This window comes from Cataglyphis hispanica, chromosome 12 (assembly GCF_021464435.1).
Source record: "Cataglyphis hispanica isolate Lineage 1 chromosome 12, ULB_Chis1_1.0, whole genome shotgun sequence".
Lineage (NCBI taxonomy): Eukaryota > Metazoa > Arthropoda > Insecta > Hymenoptera > Formicidae > Cataglyphis > Cataglyphis hispanica.
In genome coordinates this window covers 196683-221206 of record NC_065965.1, presented here as the reverse complement: position 1 = coordinate 221206, position 24524 = coordinate 196683, and the positions used below count along the sequence as shown (strand labels likewise).

The 24524-nt window shown below is 31.1% G+C and overlaps 1 protein-coding gene across 5 annotated transcripts in view; it reads left to right on the top strand.

Annotated features, from left to right (window-relative positions):
* The window catches only part of LOC126853323 (solute carrier family 12 member 6), an 86567-nt gene that overhangs the window by 26181 nt on the left and 35862 nt on the right, over positions 1-24524 (top strand). The window contains exons 1-2 of one of the 5 annotated variants that reach the window (XM_050598939.1): positions 4200-4333; positions 5965-6163. The exons of 3 other annotated variants lie outside the window; for them this stretch is intronic. In XM_050598939.1, coding sequence (XP_050454896.1) covers positions 6106-6163 — 58 coding nt within the window. In that variant the 5' untranslated portion in view covers positions 4200-4333; positions 5965-6105. Of the gene's footprint in view, positions 1-4199; positions 4334-5964; positions 6164-24524 lie in introns of those variants that run through there. One more of the 5 variants, XM_050598940.1, reaches the window with a different exon arrangement.

Sequence of the window (24524 nt, the reverse complement as noted above, 5' to 3'; positions counted from 1 at the left end):
AAGAGGCACGCACAAAATTTTCTATATTTTACATCAATCATTTTTTTAGCATCATTTTTAACGACTTTCACAGAGCGATAATTATTAAATGGAAGACTGCCTTTTTGCGATGATTTTCTTTCCTGCCAGGATTATCGACATATCCTTATGATGGATTATAATATTGAATAGATTATAACATCATGGAGTGCATTATAAGATATGCTTTTATATCAAAATCTGATTATTTTCATTCAAAGTGTAATTATTTTTTATGTTATCACGATTAAGAAAAATTGCATGATTTTTATAGATCATTGAGATACAGACAAAAATGGCACTTGAGTCTTTATCGATCAAATACCTTTGAAAGATATTCCTAGAAAGCTTACATAGAATGATTCAATTTTTAACCGAGAAGATCATGCGGCATAAGTAGAAAAAGTTGTGTAAAAACTCTTGAACTATTTCTCTGATATTTTTGAACGGCCAATTATGTCAACCAAAATTCGATCCAAGGAGAAAAGTCGAAACGATCCTCGGAAGATCACGTGATGTCGAAAGCAGAAAAGACAGCCGCTTCATTGATCCATTTTCAGCCTATCCGGGTACAACTAGGCCGCCATTCCAGGATCCTCGACAGACGATCTGTTATAGATCCTAACGAGAAGTTTGGAAATCTTCTTTTGCAAATTCAAAAACTCCATTACAGGATAGATCATTTGTTTGCAACGAGAAGATGATTCGCGAATCATCGCTATCGCGAAAATTGAGAATTTTTTGGAAGAGCTCTTTAAATGTTTAAAAATTATCAAGTGTTTGTTTAAAAAAGTTTAATATTATTATTTAAACAATTAAGTTTAATATTTATTTAATATATATTAGTTACATTATTAGAAGAAAATAGGATAAATTAAAAAAGAGAGATGCAATACAGAGATAATTTTGTCAGAATTAAAAGCTGTTCAACATAATAAATTATATGAAAAATAGAAAAAATATGAGATACGAATTAGGTTAATTTTATTTTATCCGATCGCGAGAAAATTACACACGGAAAATATTCTGATGTTATATTAATAAATAAAAATAATCGTCTATGTTCTCGAGTGATGGTATTATTATTAAAGCTTTTAAACGGATTATCTGATTATTTAATAAAAAATAATAAAATATAATAATAAAATAATAAAAAATAATAAAAATTAATAAAAAATAAATTATGAGAAGATTTTATAGAATATAAGATAGAGAGAGATAAAGAGGAACATTGAGAACATATCTTAAGAATTAATTATTTACATAGAAAAAATAGAGGTTGAGAAATAAACGTTTAAATAGATACAATTGCGGTGGAGAAAGGAGAAACAAAAAGAAAGGGTCAGACAAAAATATACTGCGTATAGAGTTATTTTAATATTTGCTATAATGCAAGATTGATTCACGAATCCACGCTATCCCATCACGAATCAATCTGCTATCTGCTATCTATATGAAAATTAAAGAATCGCGCATTAGCTCACGCATTGTTCGATTAATCAATCATAATTCACGATAGTCCCCATTTAAATGATTGCAATTTACCTTCACGTACTGCAAGTAACAATAAACGTGGCACCATGCAACCTACTACAACGACTTATTGCACATGCACAAATGTATGTTAATTTATAAATTTTCCATTGAATTTAAGCTTTGTATTTATTATTATTATTACTACTTGTATATTTTTGTTACCGATGTTATTTGTTGAGGATATTTTATTTTTGGCGCATCTTGTATTTTTATTATTTTCTTCTTTTTTTTTTATTATCCTTCTTTCACCTGTATTGCTGTTTTTATTAACATCTATCGGCTTTGACAATGGCAAGCTTTGTCGTGCAATTGTTATTATTACATTATGCTAATGGAATCGTGCAATATGTCTGCAAACAACGATGAAACACGTTTCTCTGGGGATCATAATTCACTGGGTGACGGCAAAACGGCTTCTGCTTTCGGTCTTTCGAACTCACGGATCGTTTTATCCGCCATTCATCATCCGGGAGGGAGGTGTCGCTGTCAATTTTCAGTGCCAACCACGAGACTTTTTTTGATTTGTCCGTCGTACGGCAACATTTTTCCCCTCAACCTCGTTCGGAAATCGAGAGGAAAAGAACGAGAACGAAAGAGAGAGAGAGAGAGAGAGAGAGAGAGAGAGAGAGAGAGAGAGAGAGAGAGACAGGAAGCACATATGTGAGAACTCATTTGTACAGTGTCACATACGGAATCGATGTTACACGCAAGCGAATGAAAACGATTAACGGAACCGAAATAAGACTCAATGTCGGCCTACGCGATATCCACGACTTATATCGCGTGTTCTCCTCTCATTACGATTGCGCAATTATATGCGTGACATTGTATTAAATCACGCCGAAATCAAAGTGCGAACATTTTTTTTTTCACGTATACAAATGAATGAGTCGTAAGATCGTAAACACCATATAAGAATAGACAGAATATTATTCACATATATTACGCAATTAAAGCTGTAAAAAAAATCTTATCGTCGTTCGCGTGACGGGAGGCGTAAAGGAGTGTGCTACTTACTCAATTACGGGGAGAACGAAATGTTCTTGAAAAAAAAAAGATGAATAAAATGCCTAATCACACGCGATACTTTTCAGTTTCGTGTGTACCTTGCCCTATCGCGAGTTCTAATCGCTGCTAATTAAACTGGACAATTTTCTCATGTTTCTAAAATCGAAAATTATGACGTCAAGACGGTTACGGCATTACGAACACTTGTTGTTTATCTTCTCTCCATCTCTCTCTTTATACAATATATATATATATATATATATATATATATATATATATATATATATACACGATTTACATGATATGATACATGCTGGATGAGCGTTAGACTTTATCGACCGTTAAAGTGTAATATAGAAATAGCGGAGGAGCTAAAGAACACGTGATGCGTTAATTACTTTCTCTTTTTTTCTCTTCTCATAATGCTGCACTGCTCGCAACGAGTGCTAAGCGTAAACCGGCATTACGCTCTTTTAATCAAGCAGATAAAACGGTAAAAGGTAAAAATTGAACGAATGAATGGTGGCCTATAAGTGCGATACACATGTGTCTACGCTTATTTTAAATAGTTAATTTCGTCAGTTATCTATTTTCTACTTAGATAATTGTTTTCATTTGTTTATTTGCCGATTTTTTATCTATTTAGTTTCTTTGCTTTGTCGAATGAGGTTTTTATTTTTATTTTTCCACATCAATTGCCGTTTTATTTTTCGAATTTTTTTGGGCGGTATTTATTAATTCTTATGTTTAATTTTTAAATGTTGCCAGTAGATAAATTAATAGACGAGTGTTTATATGACCAAACTGGCAATTTATTGTTTAATTTTTCTGTCACGACATTTCGACCATATGGTTTTGGTCCTTATCAAGTGAACTAAAATAACAATATTATAAATAATGATAGTCACGTTACAAATGAAATAAACGGAAATATGTACCTGCGTTATAGTTAAAAAGTAGAAAGAGAAAAATCGAAATGTCAAACTGACATTGTGTCAACCACTATGTTTGGGATACTGAGAACGACCTTTATTAATCTATCGTGTATGTTGTTTAAATTCTCTGTGTCTTTTTGAGAGTTAATAGTGTTGTCAAATTTTTTAATAAAAAACATTTCAGCTATTTCTCTCTTTCTTACATGTTTTTCAGTATGCAGAATGTTAGGCGCTGACCAATCGAAGTCATGATCAAATTCTAATTTGTTCTAATGTGCACATTGCATTACCATTTGTTAAAGGCCTGAGTGACGATATTGGTCGGTTGTTTAAAAATATGGGTTTTACAGTTGTCTACAATATACCTAAAAAATTAAATTCATTGATTAAACGTGGCAAAGATGGATTGCCTATTAGTAATAGAACGGAAGTTGTTTATAGAATAAATTGCAAGAACTGTAGCGCTTTGTATATTGGCCAAACAAAAAGACACTTAAGCACCCGGGTCAAGGAACATTTTAATAATATAAAAATGCACGCAATTAATCTTTCCGTAATCAGCAAACACAAATTAGAATTTGATCATGTCTCCGATTGGTCAGCGCCTAATATTCTGCACACTGAAAAACATGTAAGAAAGAGAGAAATAGCTGAAATGTTTATTATTAAAAAATTAGACAACACTATTAACTCTCAAAAAGACACAGAGAATTTAAACAACATATACGATAGATTAATAAAGGTCGTTTAGTCGTTCTCAGTATCCCAAACATAGTGGTTGACACGTCAGTTTGACATTTCGATTTTTCTCTTTCTACTTTTTAACTATAACGCAGGTACATAATTCCGTTTATTTCATTTCTAACGTGACTATCATTATTTATAATATTGTTATTTTCACTTGATAAGGACCAAAACCATATGGTCGAAACGTCGTGATAGAACGATCAAACAATAAATTGCCAGTTTGGTCGTATAAACACTCGTGTATTTATTAATGTTACAAGAAACGAAATCTCATCGATTTATAAATACATCGTATTCATCAAGCATTAACGAATTGAAATTCAATCAAAATCTTTTGTATTTTCGGGCGATATTATGTAGAAAATTGAGAAACGACATCCGTGATCTTCCAATATATCTGATTATATACAAATTTATTTGAACAATTATTTAGCTTTCTCGTATGTATAAGCGCATTAATACTTATAACATTATATGATAAATATACATAAAAGATCACACTTAATTTAATTGCTATTTAGATAGGTTGTAGGAAGGAATGTTTTGAGTAATTCCCCGCAAAAATTAAGTTTTGGACGGCATTTATTTAGGAGATATAATAAATTAAAGTTTCACAGTTTTAATGCTTTTTTCCAATTATAAAGTAATTAGGAAAAATAAAGTTTGTGTACGTTGTATTTCTTGTATACATGAAAAAAGAGTTTGTTTAACATTTAGGGAATAAATACATGGTCATAGAGATTTTTTCAATAATTGGTTTTGTCTATTTCTTGTATCTATTTTTCCTATCTATTTCTCTCTCTCTAATTTATTAACAGCTTTTAACATGCGACAACATGAATTTTTGAATTTTGGCGAAAAATATTTATTGAATGTGTAGGAAGCGGAGCTCCTTTCCTCATCCTGAAAATATTCTAATTTAACACTATTTTTACTACCTAACTTTATTTTTAAAACTAATTAAGAAAATAAATTTGATTTAGGTTATAATTTTTTTTGGGATGGGAGTGTAGGGGGAGGGACGGAGCCTCTTCTCCTAAATGTTGTAAACAGTCTTTATCAATCAAAAAATAACAAATTAATACAGCATACATAAATTTTAATGTTAAACTTCAATTTGTTATATCTTCTAAATCAATGCCGCTCGCTACTTCATTCTTGCGGGGAACTCAGAATACTCTACACATATCTAAGTGATTAAATCGAAGAAGTATGATCTTTTATTTACTTATTATATTTATAATTAAATAAAAAAACGTGGAAATATAATTTTTAAACAAATTTTGTAATTATAGATATTTTATAATTATAAATATTTTTATCTTAAACTTTGATTGTCAACTATAATGTAGAAGATTTCAAGTTTGAATATTATGAGAAATAGGAATATCTCTTAAAGGATACTTAAATTTTTAACATTAAAGTTGTTTGATTTTTCCGATTTATTGCCGATCGATGGACAGATTTTTGGGATCGGATCTGGGTCTGACTATTGACATCTCTTTTTACTGGATCGCGTAAATGTTTCCAGAATTAATTGTATGATCAATCTTTGTATAATTTTTCGTGTTTTAAGATTGAAGTTCTGCTGAGAATTTAACCGGCGTTACTCCACGACGAATCAGAAGGGAAAAAAGCGAATCTTCTTTAGTTGAGATTCCTTTTGCCTTTCTCTCATTTTTTTTTTTTGCCTACGAAATCCGCGCCGGCACAAAAATAGAAACTGTCACTCGATAAATCGATACCGCCTTGCTGAGAGTACTGTTTGAGGAAACTGTGGATGTGTAATAAAGTATTATTTCCTCATTGTGCATCCGTGCACGTGTGAAAGTACAATCTACGTGAGCTGTAACAGAGCATCATGAGTGCTTCCGGCGCGATTCCTCTGATTCTGGCGAAGAAGGAGCAGATCGTCGAAGGCAAGTAACTGCTGTTGTTTCTTTTTTTTATTCTACGATAAGTTATTAACCCTTCAGGGAGAAGAAGGGACTATCGTGGAAACGATAGTCCCTTTATTCGACGAAGCTAATCTCGTTGGAAACGTCTTGTACGGATTATATTGTCAAAAGTTCATTATTTTATTATTATTATTATGATTATTAAGTTAATAGAATAATCCTTATGATATTAATAAATATTAATGCAAGTTTATCAAGGACATCTATCAATGTATCGATGTATGATTTATTCAGCAAAATCAATTTTGTCTAAATTTTTTATATTTGACAAATTCTCGAAAATCCGTCATTAATATATTTATCTAAGCGAGTGATAACCGATCAAAGTATTAATAAATATTGACGCAAGTCATTGATATGGCAATTTTTTCCCCCTTTTTTTTTATAGCTGTTTGTGTAGATGATGCGCGATAATAGCGTAATCTTGAAATTAATGATTAGATAATCCTAAGAGAGCGTGGTTATTATTACGCTCGCGTATATTTAACGTATGCAAATTCCGCATAATGCGGCGTGAAACGCTTTGTAATAGACGCGTGATCCTTGAGAGGAAAATAGACGGTCTTTAAATAGATTGAACACTAGATATAAATTTTGCATCGCGTTGCTGTTCATGAATTGTTTGTAGAAATAATCGATGCGGTGTGCTATGGTATGTTAATCGCGACTTAAAATATACCGAAAGAAAGGTCGAATCAATTAAATGCGAAGAAATTAAGTGCATGCTGAAGAAACAATAATCTAAATTGCACATTCTGTTTCGAAAAATCCTTTTCTATGTATTGTTCAGTTTTGAAATAATTTCCTCTTTTTTATAAGAAAATAGAGAACCAGAGAGAAAATGAATAATTAAATTCTCCGAAATATGTGAAAATTGGTAAAAAAAACTTTAAAGAAGATTTTACCATTGAAATAATTGCCATCGCAAGATCACTGGAGTTTCAAAAATTGATATCGAATCGGCACGGCGACGTAGAGGGATCCCTTAATTGCGTAATACGTTGATCGATGTATAGCGAGACGATTAATCGATCTATATCGGTGACGTGCGGGAGCGAGGCTTGTAATCGGTTTGACATTAATTGAATTTCCGGGACGATGCGTTTTTTCCATTATTTTTTTCCACGTAGCTCACGTGAATTTGGCACAAGAAGGTCGTTTTGCGTCGCCTCCTCGCGCGTCTTTATTGCACACCTGCAACGGAAAATCCCGCTCGCTCGCGATGATTGCTCTGTCTATTCTTATCCACCTGGATTTCTCGGTTTAGATCACGTGCACGTGATGCCAAGAATGGCGAATCCAAAGATAAGGATCAGCGATAGTGGATAAACGGGCTTATGAAGGAAGGAAATATTCGTCATTTCCTCTCTAACAATAAGATCAAACAGCCAAAATAATAACTTTGGCACAAGCTCTCCCGAGTAACGATAATAGTTCGAATGTTGATTTATCCACCGATCTATCTAATATTCAATATGCGAACGCGAAGATTTTCCACGTGGATGAATTCAAATATCCTTTATATATTTAACTCAATGGTTAAATATAGTATCTATTCGGTTTCAGGCAAACTTATATCACTGTTATATGAAATTTCATAAAAATATAGATTCTTAGAAATAAATTTTATTTTGCAGAAGTTTTTATTTTAAAATAATTATTAAATTTCTCGTTGAAAGAATTTAAAAATTTTAAATGCAGCTCTTTTAATAATTATGTCGTAATATGTTTAATTATTGTGCAGGTGTCTAATGTGCTAATAATGATAATATGCGTCATAAATCGATTTAATGCATCATAATATCGATTTTAGAACACGATTTTAAACTCAAAGATCAACGGTTATGTATGTATACAACAGATAACTAAGCTCTTATTGCGGATACTTCGCGGCCTAAGCTCGTTTACTACCTTACGTTTCGCGCTTGGATTGGAGGTCGGAGCCGGCATTGTACGAACAACGATATGTAAATGTGGGCCATCGGGAACAATAGCGGCGAATCCCCTTGGATTAACCCTATCCAGAAGTAACTGTCTGAATGATCTCTCGTGCGGAACAAGCGCCGTTTCGTCTTGCCGTTGAATTTTCAATTTGACCTCGTCGTTAATCTCGATTAATCTTTCAAATCCCTTAATAAGAAGTGTTGAAAGTTTTGTAAAAACCATAGTAGATACGTGCGAATGCTACGACCCACTTTTATCGCATCAAATTTTAACGATGGATTGATCCTTCGACGAATTTGTAATCGATTTTTCTTTTGCACATATTTGATGGCAAATTACTATCTCTCGCCACTATATAAAAATGTATATAAAAATGTTCGATGCGATGTTAAGTCACTCGACAAATTATTTAATTTATATGATATCGAGTGAATTATAGTATATAAATGTAAACGAACGATTGTTTCTAATATTATTTTGCTTGTAAGTTTTGACATAACAGAGTATATATTTTTCTAAGCACTCTTATATGCACTTTACGAACATTTGATGTTTTTCTTCTTCTCTTTTTTTACTTTCAATATTTTAATTAAAAGGATCTAGTCAAATGTTTCTTGAAAATTATTTAAATCAATTTTGAAAAATATATATACTAAATAATGTGCACAAAATTAATATTATATTTTTATTTTTTAAATATTTGTTATATAGTTTTTCATTTATCCTTATACTGTAACTTAGTATTGTTACTTAGTATTTTGCCGAGATGAGATGATTTTTCAAAGCGGGAATATCTTTTTTCTGACTTTTTTTATAATCAATCTACACTCAAAACAAACACGCAGTTCGAAAGTCAACTTGGATACTCGATTAAGCTTGTAATCGTTTGGTAGAGCGAGCAATAAAGTGTTGTTGAACGGCGAACATCGATATTTCAACAAAATAACGAGCTTGGACAGAGAGTCGATCGAGCTAACTGTAAACATGTCTTATCCGGATTCTCATAGTCTGCTTGGTCTCACGGTTACGCTACTTACAATCGAACGCGACAATGGATGTTAAACGGTACGACAGTTAACCTCTAAAGCGACGCTGTCACAATAGCGTCGTTGCACGATGTGTAAATGATTCTCTTTGCAATTTTAATCGCATTGCTGGATCAGTCTTTATTATTAAAAATTTGCATCATTAAACTTGATTTAATTTTTCTACTATTCAATTTTACTCAATATAGCGGATGTCAAAACTCAAATTTTTATACTATTGAGTCCGCCATATTGAATTTGACAATTTTGACATTGCATTCATATTTAATGACCTAAAAAATTCTTAAGTTTCAATGAACATAATTGACTACTATTTGGTAAATCATCAATGACTTAAGTCACAGCTAACTTTTATTTATTACTGCGGATATCTTATTAATCATAAACGATATCAAAAATTCCTTTTGAGGGTTGAAAGTCCTAACAACATATTTTATTTTGATTGCAATAAAAAACTTCTTCAGCACATCATCTAGTTATAATATAAAGTTTGTGAAAACAACCCTTATTTTTTGCAACTTTAATTGGAAATTTTTCAAAATTCTGACATGATGGAGCGATTTCAAAATCGGATTCGTGTTTAGCGTCCAAAAACTTATAAAAAAAACTAGTCCCGTTCCGATATTTAAAAATTTAAGACTATAATAGTAACTTATATTTGTGTTTCACAAATACTTTATATAATTCCAAAAAGATAGAAAGAAGAGACATAGTGAAAAAAAGATATTAATTACTATAATAAGTTCAAGTTAATTACTATTATAAGAAATATTTAATAGCATGATTTGATGATGCATTATGAATCAAGCCTCATCAAGAGCATCTTGCTTTTTCTTTTTTTGTCAAAATTTTCTAAATTCAGCTTTTTTCGAAAGATATGCGTTCACAGCTTAGCAAGCGCCTTTCCGCGCATTTTTCAACACAGTAGCAGCAATTTTCAAATTGATTTCGAAGACGCTCGACGTTACGCAATATGATGAGAAGGAAGGTTATTATGGAGGGTTTTTATCTTGTTGGAGAAATTCTCAACGACTCGTAAATATGATCGCGTAACTCGACAAATGAAAATCAATTGTCGTTGATACAAGAAATATATTTAAAAAAAGAATACAGCTTTTTAGTATTGTTTTACAGCGGGAATACGAATATAGATAAATAAATAGTGAAAGACAATTACGAAAATGAAAAGAATACGTTGAGAAGCAGATATTGATAGAACTCTGTAAATGATATTAAATTGCTTTTACTTATATTATAGAAATTCATAAATCGCTCGATTTTTTTCTGTTTAATAATAAAATAAAAAAAAAATAAATAAAGTAATTGCATGTGGAAAGAGTAACGAAATCGTTAGCAAAATTGTTGAACGCTTTGTATTCTATTTATAATTACCTTTCTTTTACGAGCGAAAATGAACATTTGTTTTCACGCAACTTTTCCTCTATGCGTCGTAAAAAGCGACGATAGAAATACAGTGAATATTTGTATGAAGCAATGACGAGCGTTTCAACCTTTTTTACTATCGCAATGGCAATCTTGAAGTCAGCAATTAGCGGTGCCATTACGAGGCGTTCAATCGTTAAACGGATCATGACATCCCTAGAGATATAACGAGTTTCGAATGTTCTCGTTACAACTCGATATCCTCTTCTGTATTTTATGTAGCTCTTACTTGAAGATCAGCCTTTAATTACAGTTTTTTCAAAAGTCGCGATTTTCTCAACGTTTATTTTTGAACGAAATTTATTGAAGTTGTAGAATTGATGCTCAGAATACATATCACATCTTGACGATTTTTTTCTGAAAAACGGAACGTTGAAAACGAGATCGTTAACGAACAAGTAAAGATTTGCTCGTGACACTCAAGATCTTGGCCTCGTTATATTGCAGCTTCGCAAGTTTCACGTGGGACTCGTGGGCGGAACGAAAGAAGTAGCCCGATGTGTACATAAAGAATGCAATCAAGGATGGTTCAGTAAAATAGCCATTTACGATTCTTGTTTAACGAAATATCTAAGCATGTCAAGTAGAAAGTAAAGATTATCTTGTCAAGGAAAAAGTCAAGATTGAATGAAACAAATATAGCAGCAATATTTTTATTTCGATAAAACGATCTAAAAAAAAAAGAAATAATTTTTTTCTATCTAAATATAAAAACAAATTGTGTATATAAAAAAATATTAAAGCAATTCCGAATGCATGTTCTCTGTCAACTTTCAACATTGATAACAGTTGAGCAATATAAGAGTGACAGATGTGCGCGGCGATTTATCTGCCGATTTAAAATCCGTGACAATTGTTTCTGATGGTAGAAAGAGACTGGACGAGACGACGGCGAGTAGAAATTAATTGAAAACGTAAATCCGTCGCATATACCTGTATGCTGGATATAGATCTGTGGAATGCATATATAAAGAGGAAAAAAGAAAGAGAGAGAGAGAGAGAAAAAGACAGAAGGGCAAAAGAGTGTATCAAGGTAATTCATGCCTTTGCTGCGTGGCACAAGGTCGAGGAAAATCGATAAAGCGTAGACAACTCGGTAACGATGTCGTGGAATGATAGCGACCGTCGTGTGACCGGCATGACATTCTTATTGCATCGCTTATCGCTGCGCGACGTTAAATAGCCTATGAAGAAAGACGCTATGGACGCCGTGCGACCATATCTAAAGTGCTTTCATTACGAAAATGCATTTGAAATTGTGTCGCAGGGAATTATTTTAGTTAAAAAATTATATTATACTATTTTTTTAATCGCGTCGATAAAAATGTATTGTGTAAACATAGGCCTGTAAATGCGTTCCCTTTACAAATTGCAAACCTTGAAAGAGTTTTACGCACAATTGGCGGAAAGGTTCTAACATTCACTTTAAATTATCGAGCACATAAACATTATTTGATATCATTTGCATATGAATGTAAGTCATAATTGCTCACAACGTATATTATGTATTAATTTAATTTTAAATAATTTTGATAAAAATAAAATTAATACGTATTTTTTTCATAAATAATTTTAGGCATTTTTTCCAAGAGAAATTATCGAAAGCCCTGTTTTTTATAACTGTAATATTTATGTTTGAAATATCTCGACATTTTTTAAAATGAATATTACAAATATTCTCAGAAAAATGAAAATTTGGGAGTTAAATGGCGAAAAATTTTGAAAATTATGGAATATTATAATATAAATCAAAAGCAACACGTAGCTCTTTAATCTGTCATCAGTTATAATATATATATATATATATATATATATATATATATATATATATATATATATACATCTTTCAATCATGGCAAGTTGCGAAGCGACTTTAATTAAAACCAATCTGAAATATGTTATCATTGTCATTAGCTTGCTTGAAGGATTATATTCCCAGAATGAAAGATTAAGTGAGCATGAGGGAGCAAAAAATACACCGCTGTTTGCCACGATTGGCGGTACATTCGTACCTGATTGGCCCAATTTGTCAATTTGCTCCCTCGACGAGAGGCGCCGGGATCAGTCCCGGCGCCGACCCGATTTTCAGAAGCGCATGCTGCGCCGGATATTGCCGGGATAATGGAACAGTCGAAGTATTAGTAGTGGACGCGCAAGGGGGAAATGTGTGCCGGCGAATTTTCATCGAAAACCGCCATTGATCTCGAGCCAGTTTTTCCGACATGCTCGAGAAATATGATCGGCACTCGATCGCATCTTTGAAGATTTATGCGCAGCAATGCGTTTATATACATATATATCAGGCTGATTTGAATTGCTCCTTTCAAATTGTCGAATTGGCAAAATATTCAGAACTATTTTGTCTGCGATCTTTTGATAAACATAATTCCTGGAGGCCTAAAGTCTATGAAAAAAAAAGAAAAAGGAAATGAGAAAAAAAGGCATAATATTTTTTTATAAATTAAATAAAGATTTGTTAGAAATAATTCAATTCAATTGAATTATTAAATAAACGAATTTTTATTAAAATAAGAAAATAATATTTTAGGTACTTTAGATGTATAGCATTGATGTGTAACTCTATGGAAAGCGATCTTCTTTAGAGATGAATGAAAATATATTATATAATCTTTTCTATGAATCGATAATACTCTTCTGGCATTTCTTTCTATTGTTTCAACTTTTCCTTCTTTTTTCCGATTATATTTCTTATTGTTCATTCAATGCCGCGGTTATTTTCATTGATCGTTCGTCGCTCATTATATATGCGATCGATGGCAGAGTAATCTTGGCACCGAATTTCCTCATGTGTTCAATATTTAATTTATTGTAAGTTCATTAATTTTTATGACACGGAACAAAATTCACATAATCCGCAAGGTGTATAAAAGATATACAGGAATGAGTATTAAGTAATAGGGACGTCATTTAAGAATTTCCGCATTTTTTAAATATCTAGAAAACAAGATCTAAAGGATGATCCTATAATAAGTGCGAAAAATTTTAGATGATTCTTTGTCGAAAATTTAGAGAAATTTTTCATATAAACATATACTCCTACATCCCTCTCTGAAAAAGTTACACTTCTCCAAAGGAGGAGGTGAAAATAAGGTCTTTTTATTTATTATAATTTTGTGTTGGTTTTGTTTCATTTTTCCAATATTTACTATAATTTTGTTTTACTTGCTTTATTTATTCTAAAATTCTTGTAGCTCGAACCCTATGCAATTTAGCACAGTGCTACATGATAATGTATTTTATTTAATTTTTTTTTTCTTGAAAACTATTGATTTTACGAAAAAACGATAAAAGAAATAAAAAAAGTTTCTAAATAAATCAAGTTTTCTAACGCATATTTTTAGATTGTCATTCCGTTAAATACTTCTAATAAAAAAATTGAATAGGGGTTGATAGTTTCATTCTCTTTTAAGAGAATGTTTTAATCCTCCCGTTGCGGGAAAATATAAAAAAATAAAAATATAAAAATATAAAAAAATATTAATGAATATTCTTTTTACTAGTAGAAAATGAGGAAATTTAATTTTTTTTATTTGTCCAAAATTTAAGAAAAAAATAAAAATCTAATTTTTATCTTTCCTTTGAAAGAGAGTAACTTCTCAGGGAGGGATATTAATAGAAGTATATGTTTATATGAAAGACCGCTCTTAATTTTTGACAAAGTCATCTTTTAAAATTTTTTGCACTTATTTAGAATCATTCTGTATAATAATCTGTATAATCAAAGGCTACTTTATTATTGTGCATAGGTTTCTTTATCTATAAGTTGACTTATATCCTCGACGCGTACATAACAATACTTGTTGAGGAAAAACTTATTTTTGATCCTTAAACAGCACCCGGGGGTCTAATTGGCATCCCGGCTCTTGTATTTCATGCTGTAATTGGGAAATAACTCTCTAGGATAGTATTGTGATTTCCTAATAATGCGCAAACTAAATATAGCACAAAAATACTGCATGCAAAGTTCACGGCATGTGTTCAGGAATTAACAATGTTATCTATTGTTCTTTCGATTATGATAACTAAATTGAAAAAGGAGAATAAACAGACGAAATTTAAAAATGATGAATGAAATGGATTTATCGAATATGTTTTAAGAATAATAAATTAGAATAATATATAAAAATAGAATAATATATTATTCTATTTTAATAATATATTATTAAATAATAATATATTATTAAAAAATAGATTAATATAAATATAGAATAATATATAAAAAAAAGAATATATAAAATAAAGAATATGCAATAAGAATGATAAATGTCAAACGAAAGTTGAAGAAAAAATAAATTATATTTTTTTTTATTAAAAAACATAATATGATTACCCACAACAATATCCTCGTAAATCTAAAAATGTTTCATCGGTACTGTAAAAAAGAAAAAAAGTTTCATTGGTAATATTTCATCGGTTCTTAATATCATTTTTGTATGTATTACATTATGCATGTAATAATAAAAAAATCATATAACTTATATATGTATATAATAATATATGATGTATATAATAATAAAAAAATGTATAATATATATAATAAAAAGTATGTAATAATATCATATTAATACTACATATACCAAATTTGAATAAAATATTTTTAAATGTTTTCCAGATTTTTGAAATTTTTATTTTTTTTTTGCACAATTTTGACACCCTGTGTTTTGAAAACAAAGCAGTTTAGGACACACTGTTTATAAGACCTCTTCTTTTTAAAATAAGCCAAGGAATATTCTCTTCAAGTTTGTGTACTTAGGTAACACCCTGTATATATAGGGTGGCTGACAATAATCGCCCGTAATATACAGATAGAAGGGAATAAACCAAGCAGAAAGTCCTTAAACATTGTTTTGTATAACGCTTAATAAAAAAATTATTATTGAATAAAGTCTGGCCAATCATCTGTGACAGTGAACGCACCACGCCAGGCGCGTGACTCACTTATATGCGTCCACTTATATGCTAAAGATCAGTAATAATTGGCCAGACTTTATTCAATAATAATTCTTTTATTAAGCGTTGTACAGAAAAATGGTTAAGGACTTTCCTGCTTGGTTTAATCCACTTTATCTGCACATTACGGGTAATTATTATCAGACACCCTGTACATTGATTAAAATTTTATAATTTCTTTTAACAAATGTGTGTGTGTGTGTGTGTGTGTGTGTGTGTGTGTGTGTGTGTGTGCGCGCGCGCGTATGTGTAATAAAATATACGATAAATATTTTTAAATATATACATACGATTTGTAAAAATAATATCTCCAAAATTGGACAATTTATTTTTTTAAGATAGAATTGCATGAAGAAGACACTATTTTCTCGATCCTTAATTTAGGGAAATTCTTCCCTACTGATCTTTCTGTTCCCCATTCGCACGCTCCAATTCTCTCTCCTTGGTTTGTCTCACACCATTGTTTTTCCTTATGTTCTATCGTCCAGGGACTCCACTGCCTGCCTTCGCTGTCTTCATTCGATTAATCGTTTATCTCTGCGAGCGTTGCGATTACAGTGATTGGTACAAAGCGTTTGGTGCGCGTGCGGAAAAGCAAAATGGGTGAATACCCCTTCATCCTTTGATCGCATCATTGCCTTTAGCCTTTTCTGATCTTCTCTACGTCATGTGCAAATTGACGTTCGCACGATCATGCTTGAATTACGTAAAATCTGCGTTCAGCATTAATTTTTGTTGAAAGCAGTTCTGATTCAACTCTAATTGGAAATGTCAAAAATTGGGTATTTTCCTTTAAATGTCAAATTCTCATCAGTTAGCTCGATCTCAATTTATCTTATTTGAAATATTGAATCTCCACTATATACAATATACTTGTACATCCTTTCTTTTTTGAAATAACTTTATATGAAGCAGGAAGATATTATCGTAAAATGTTTCTCTATCAAAGTATTTTTAGTTTTACCAGTATATTGAACGAAACTTATTGCAATACTTTTTTTTTTTTAACAGAACTATAGCTAAAATAGATGTATGTGTATGTGAAGTTGGCGTATCATTTCATGGAAACTCATAAATAATTAAAAGTTCTGGCTTTATTTTCAATAGTGCAGTAGCTCTAGAATTAGTTTAAACAAATTGTTCTATCCATTAAACCAATGGAAATGGCTTAGGACAGACTGAGATGCTAACTTCACACAGCATCTCATTTTTTCTCATCAGTAATTGTCAGTATTAAAAAGATGTATAGTTCTACACGAATTTTAAAAAGAGTTTTGCCTTTTAAAAGCAAAAAATATTAATTAAGATGAAATAAAAATAAGCGGATCCCTATATATATAAATCTAGAAATGAGATGCCGCTCGATTTCTGAGAGTTCTGCTTAGTCTAAAGCCGTTCCGATATAGTTCCAAACATATTAATGCATTTTTCAAAGAATTGTAATTGTTAGAAGCATTAGATATTTTTTAAATATTTTATTTTGTCTAAAAGAGGCGTATCTATGGATATCGAGGTGAAACGTCGATTTTCGAAGATTTTATTTATTCAAAAGCAGTTCTCATATAATTCTGGACATGTACATTGTCCTTTTAGAGAATTCTAATGATAAAAATAATTAGAAATTTTTTTAAATAATTATTTTGCCCCCAAAACGCATATTTTCGAGTAAATCGAGAATTATATATTTATATATTTTTGAAAAATTCTTTAATATATTCTTTAATTTATATATTTTTTAATATATACTTTTTATGAATTTTTTAAAAATTAGGTAAACCTTTATGTATAAAATATAGGATATATCTACTTTAACGCTGTTGTCTATCTCATGACATGACTCAAGTAAACACGTTCGAAATAATTAACAGCGCGTATAATTATTGTCGGCGTTTTATTTAGATCAGCGAGCTTTGATCGTTGTACAGCGATTAACGCGCGAAAAGCAGGAAGCATAATAGTCGGATATATTCTCATGAAAGCCGAAAATCGATAAGCGCAATTATAATAAGCGTTTGTCTCGGTATACGTCACAAATATCCATTGGTTGCATTCAAAGAATGCGTACCGGTCAATATTTATTACATCACTCTGAATCGAGTTTTCTTTGAAGACTAGCAATTATGGTTAATCGATTAATCAGCAGCAGATATACTGTAAAGAAAGCTGCAAAATATCTACTGATATCAATCCTTTAATTTAGTATACACGCACACACACACACACACGCGCGCGCGCGTGAAATAAAACAAAAAAGGTTTTAAAACTTAAAATCTTTACTTTTGAAAGGTCACTAATGTTTTTAAAGTTTTATATATAGAAAATTACGAGCTGAAAAAATGGGACATTTTTTCTCACTTTGTGTGTCTGTCACATGTCCAAAAAAATTATTTAAAAAAATACCGTCGGCGTTATCCAAAGCGTATCACGAGAAGAGCGAATTTTTCCAAATTTTGATGAAAAAAAAATTAAAAAGAATTTTTTTGTTTTGCCTGATACGCAGTAAAGATAACATAGTATCAGTACATTGAAAATCAATTTTTTTATCATCAATTATTTTCTATTATATCTTTTTTTTTCATTAAAATTAAGCAACTTCACAATTTCTCATATATTTTACTCCATAAAATCATAGTGGCCATATCATAAAAAAATTCTCATAGTTATTTCGCAAATTTTTTCAAATTCAATACTTCAAGTATTAAAAAAAGTAAAGAAAACATTTTTTTGTTGTTCTACACAATTGTTTTTGGGTTAAAATGAAAAAGAGGAAAATGCGAATTTTTCATTTTTATCCATTTGCATCATGTCTACATTAATTAAATTTATATATTTTATAAGAAAAAAACTAAAAAAAATTTTTTAGCAACTCAATATATCCGAAAAAAAATTACATCAGACATTCTAAATTTTTTTGACTTTTTCCTCAAATCTATCCTCATATTCGCCACTAGACATGTATTTTTCGGCGATGTCTTCGCGTCTTTGAAGTCGACTAAAATTATTCACGGACGGCTATTATCGACGTCCATCAAAATCATCGAGCGTCATTCAACATTAAAGCACGCTGGACGATTCGCACGCTTATTCCGTCAAATATTTAACTCTGTCATGGGAGAGAGGGCGGCATACCTTCTGTCGAATTTCGTGACATTCTTGGAACAACGCCGGGATCTCCACCGCGCGTGCATGAAAGATTAAACAATACTGATTTACGAGCACTCCTCGCGTTTCTATCAATTTAATATCACGCGAAAACCTTCTATCTTTTTCTCCTCGCTTAGGAAACACACCGAACAAGCGAAACGTTTCTCGCGCATCGTATTTCTTTATTGAATTATTCAGAGTAGCTTCGGCCTTTATCGTAATTGCATTTCCCTTTAGCTCCACGACGGTACACTGAATTAATTATAAATACAATTGGCAATATAAAGCGAATAAATAAATTCTCGCGTATAAATATTTTCTTTATATGGTATAGATATTTATATACATATACAGGATGAATAAAATTGAGAATCGTTTAACACAATTTATTTTCAATAATTAGAAAATTAAATTTATGTATATATGCTGGCTGCATTTTTTATTTTGAATTGATTAGATAACATATTTTCAGTTTCTTCAATAAATTTTATCACTCGAAACATATGGATTATCGTTTATATAATCACTTATTTCCGCTGATCGAAGAGAGTAGAGATATGTTGTAGGATTATGTTTAGAAGCACATCGGGCAATTACTTTATACCTCGCAGCATTACGTGATTGCAATTAATTTTCACTTAAGTTCGACTTCGCGTAATTGGAATGTTGAGTTCCATGTTGAATTGCTAGATTTACCAAGTAAGCCTTTGCACACACGATAATCGAAAAGCTGAAAGAGGAATTGTTTCGAAATATTATTTTCTTATATATTAAACCTTGAAGATATACGAACTTTTGAATTAAATGACAATTCCGAAATTGAAAATAATGGAACAATTAAGCTACCGAAATTATCTGGCTTATTTCTCTTTTATTTAATGAGATTAATACAAAGATTATACTCCCGCTCCTCTTCACACGCTTGTTTAAACATGACGCAATATTGTGGATAATTTGGGATGAATAATAATAATTCATTTTTAGGGCGTTGTCTTGCCCATCTGATTTCACGATGCGACTTCGTTTCTCTTTTAAATTTTCTGTGTGATTGCAATTATTTTATTTTATTATTCCTGAATTATATTCGTTAGTTTGGTATGTTATTTTCTCTTTTATTATTATGTTAATCTGAAAAAACATATCAGCGTGTACATAAATTAAGAAAGATCTTTACCGAGCTTGCATGACCTATAAGAAACAGCCAATTAATCCGTTTTATCGATCGTTTGAAACTGTTTACTGTCAACATTAATATCAAGTAACAACATGTCAACACAAAAGCATAATTGCGAATGTCATTTTTATTTTCCGAGTAGAAAATGGTCGTTAATAAAATGATTGTTAATGTGAAGTACAAGTTATACAGTATGCGCATAATTTTTGGAAAGTGCCTCGTTAATAAATAATTGAGAGAGAGAAAGAAAAAAAGAAAGAGCAGAAAAGGGAGGAAGGGGAGCGGGTATATATATATATATATATATATATATATATATATATATGTATATATATTGACATATGTTTAATCCGGACATAGAATTGTGTGAGGGAATTGTTTATATCGAATATAGGTAGTGACAAAAATTTACGTAAATATGCATAAAAGATCACCGGTTCTACATGGATTTACAATTTTCCATATAAATCGAGATTCAACTCAAATCTTTGTATTGATAAGTAATGTCTTATTTAATTTTTTGGTAAATATGCATAAAATGGAAAGTTGTAAATCCACGTGGAACCTCACTTTGCATTAAAAAGTATTTTAGTGGAGGTAGTGTATTCTGCCCTCTCCCCGTAAGGAGTGGACTCCACTATAAAAAAACAAGACACAGGTTTGCGTTGAACCCTACTTTGCGTGGAGTAACAATAAATAAAATTGTTTTTTTATTTTTTTCTTAAGGTCATAAACAGGCTATTACTACGTATAAAGACGATTGTTTTTAATGTCAGTTAATATCTAAGGTAATTCCTAAAGAAAAGTATTAAAATTGTGAAACTTTGATTTATTATATCTTCAAAATCAATGCAAATTTACGCTGCTGACTTCCACTTGATTCTTGCCGAGAATTACTCAGAACACTTCCCCCGACAACATATCTAAGTGCAATTAATAGTTGCGATAAATAAAATGCATAAAAGGTCACACCTCACCGATTTAATCGATTTAAATTTTATGCATTTTATTTATCGCAACTATTAATTGCAATGATATTAAAAAAGGATGTGTAAAATTTTTATAGTAATTTTTCGAAATAGAGAAAGAATTGAATGTTTATTAATACACACTTTTTTTTTTTCTTTGAAAGATTCTTTTTTCGAAGGTTCTTGTTTGGGATTGCGCTTATATGAATACACCTGCATTATGTAGGGATTCTATTTGATAAACATACATTTTCGAATTATATTGTGCATAATATCTGCTTAATCTATGGACGAATTGTGAGATTAAATGCATATATTGTCCTAATACTTGGATGGATATAGACCAGAGATGGAGTATATGACTCGAAGTCTCCTGATGCTCGCTTTTTATCTGTGAAAGAGCATCGAGACACACCGGGAACAAGCGATAAACCTTTTCATATGGATATGGTAATCTCCTTAAAATGTGGATCGCGCGCGCACGTCGTCGTCGTCGCGGGATCACCCTGCATCCGGGATATGTATCGGGTGCACCGCGAGGTAGTAAAGTATATATACATGGATTGGAGACGCAGACTCCGCTGTATCGATCTGCCGCTTAGAACAGAGACGCGAACAGCGGTCGAGCTGTCGCCGACGCAGACAGCCGACGGATCGAGCTATTTGCTATCTTTAGATGAGTAAATCCTTCAAACGAGTTATTTGACAGCGATTTACCCAAGAGATATCTTAACCGTATCGACAAAATGAACCACAGTTCCAAAGAATAGTCCACTTGAAAAATTACAACATTATGACATGTCATCTAGAATTCTTTGTGATATTTTTTGGAAAACAAAAAATGGAACGTTTTTAAATTATTATTATTTAATTTATTAAATAATAATTTATTTATTAATTTTATTATATTTATTTATTAATAATTTATTTATTAATTATTAAATAATAATTTATTTATTAATAATTTATATTATTAAATAATAATTTATTTAAATTATTATTTAATTAATAACTTTATATTAATTTAAAAACTGAATTAAACTTTATTAACTATTAAAGATTTAAAAAATCAATATGTGTTATAATCCTCATCGTATTGCGTTATCAAATTTAATAAAAAAGTGTCTGAATATTTCATGATTTCCGGATTTTAGTATTGATATGACGATGTAACACCGATACAACACGCGTCATATGTAGCTTTCATATTCTTTTTTTTTCTCGCGTCTAAATTATTTTCACGATGAAGTCGCACTTTTTTGAACGACGGCGAGAGTCGTGATTTTAATCAAGACATTCTGCGAATTCCATAGATTTTTGCTTGATGCTCTCGCTGTGTGTGGATCGTGACCTGTCGCGAATTATCCTGTTAATCGGTCAATTAGGATCATTGATTGGCGATGTGTGTCGGTTTTGCGGTCGAGCAGTACTACTGTTAATTAAGATTTCATTCCCACACGATACTACACGTTAATCGTATATTTGAATTATGCATTGTGCAATATTAGGTTGTATTACAGTTTGTTTGGTTATTACTGGCAATACTTATATTTTTCTCTCTCTTTTTCTCTCTCTTCTCCCTCTTTGCCCCCTCACTCCTCCCCCTCTCTCCCTTTCTTATACATATGTGTGTGTGTGTGCGTGCGTGCGTGCATGTGTGTGTGTCAGTGTGAAATAAATATCTTCAAAATTCATTTTAATAAATATGCACACAGGTTAATTTAGATAAAAATTAAGCGAATAATATATAATTTTTTTTAGACTATTATTTGTTGCAATTTTTTCAACATAAAATTAATAATTAAATATTAAATTTTATTTCCGTTGAATTTAATTAATATTTATCAAAAAGCGAAATTCTGTTATCTGTCGATACTATCGAGGCTTGGAATTTTATATCGTATAAAGAATTAATCAAAATTTCTGAATTTTAATTACTAAATAATATGTAAATAATTTTTGCTTTTAAATTATCTTCCTATTTCTTTCCATATAGAGAGACATTCTGCATAATGTATGCGATAGAATTGCGAATTTTAACGTCATTTGATTGATTCAACACTGTCCGTGCAAATTGCCGTGAGGGAATGCTTATTAAGGACCTCGGTGCCCGATAATCCGTCCCTTGCAATTTCCAGTCGATAATTCACCGTTCGACCTTGCACATTTAAGCGACACATGCGACGAACCGTGTGGCGGCAAAGTGACCGGCGATTATACTCACTGGTGTCATGGCATCGAAATTATGCGACCTTTTGACCATTTTTTAATCTTGCATTTTATTTAGTTTGCAACTATTATCAGATTTATCTCTTAACTATCTCTTAAAATTTAATGTAAAGTTGTATCAAAATTAAATCCATCAAATTGATTTGAAATTCAAAATTGTTTTCTCTAAGAAATGTGATTATTTTTTTAGATTGTTAGGTTAGGTTAGGTAAGGTAAGGTAAGGTTAGGTTAGGTTAGGTTAGGTTAGATTGTTAAATTTTCTGTAATTTTTAAACTTACTACAAAAAATTAGAAAAGCGGATAAAAATGCTAAAAATGATAAAAAAGGTAACACACCACCAATTTTATCGCCACTTAAATATGTTGTAAGGAAGGTTCTTCTAATTATAAGTAATTCCCAGCAAGAGAGAAATTTGTAGGGAACGACATTAGTTTAGGAAATATAACAAATTAAAGTTTTACAATTTTTTCTATTATAAAATAAGAAAAATTGAGGTTTGTTTACGTTATATTTGTGTAGAGCAGAGTGGAAAAAGTGTTTGTTTACGGGGTAGGTACACACTCATGGTTATTTTATCAATAATTTAATCTATTTTTCACGATTCACTAAAAGCGATTATACGAATTTCTAAATCTTGTTGAGGACAGGAAGGATAAATTAATAAAATAAAACTAAAATTTGATTTAAGTTAGATTATATCTTCCGGAAGTGAAGCTTCTCAGTAAGGAACGGAACCACTGCATCCACGCATACTTTCCCATCCACACAACAATTGTAGGATGAACCTCGCTTCACGTTATAAAGTATATGCGTGGACACAGTGAGTTTTACTCCCCTCTCCCCTCGTCCTCCTAGGAGGTTCCACTTCCGAAAAATATAATCTAATCCAAACCTACTTCTAGTTTAAAATTAAAATTTATGTTTCTGCTTATACTTATATTAATGCTTCATAACTTTTGAACGGATCATGACCGCCACTTTTTTCCATAATTACCAACAATATTTCAAATAAACACATTAATAAGAGAGAGATACTAATCCCTCATCGTCCTATTTTATCAATATAACAACACAGGGGAAGGGAAGCTGTTATTTTTTTCAACAAATTCATTTTCTACGCTTCAAAATATATAAAATATGTGAGTTTCCAAAAACTTTGAAAGGCTTTTATATTGAAGATTTACTCTGAAAATAGGTTGAGTTGGATTAGGTTAAATTTTGTTCCGGGAGGGGGCGTAGGGGAAAGGATAGAGCCTCTTCACCGTCTACGCGCAGATATCACATAAATAGTTAGTTTTTTTTTCAATGAAAAGATAACAATTTATACAGTATACTTTAATATCAAACTTTAATTTATTATATCTCCAATGCTCCACAAATTTCTTGCGGGGAATTATTCAA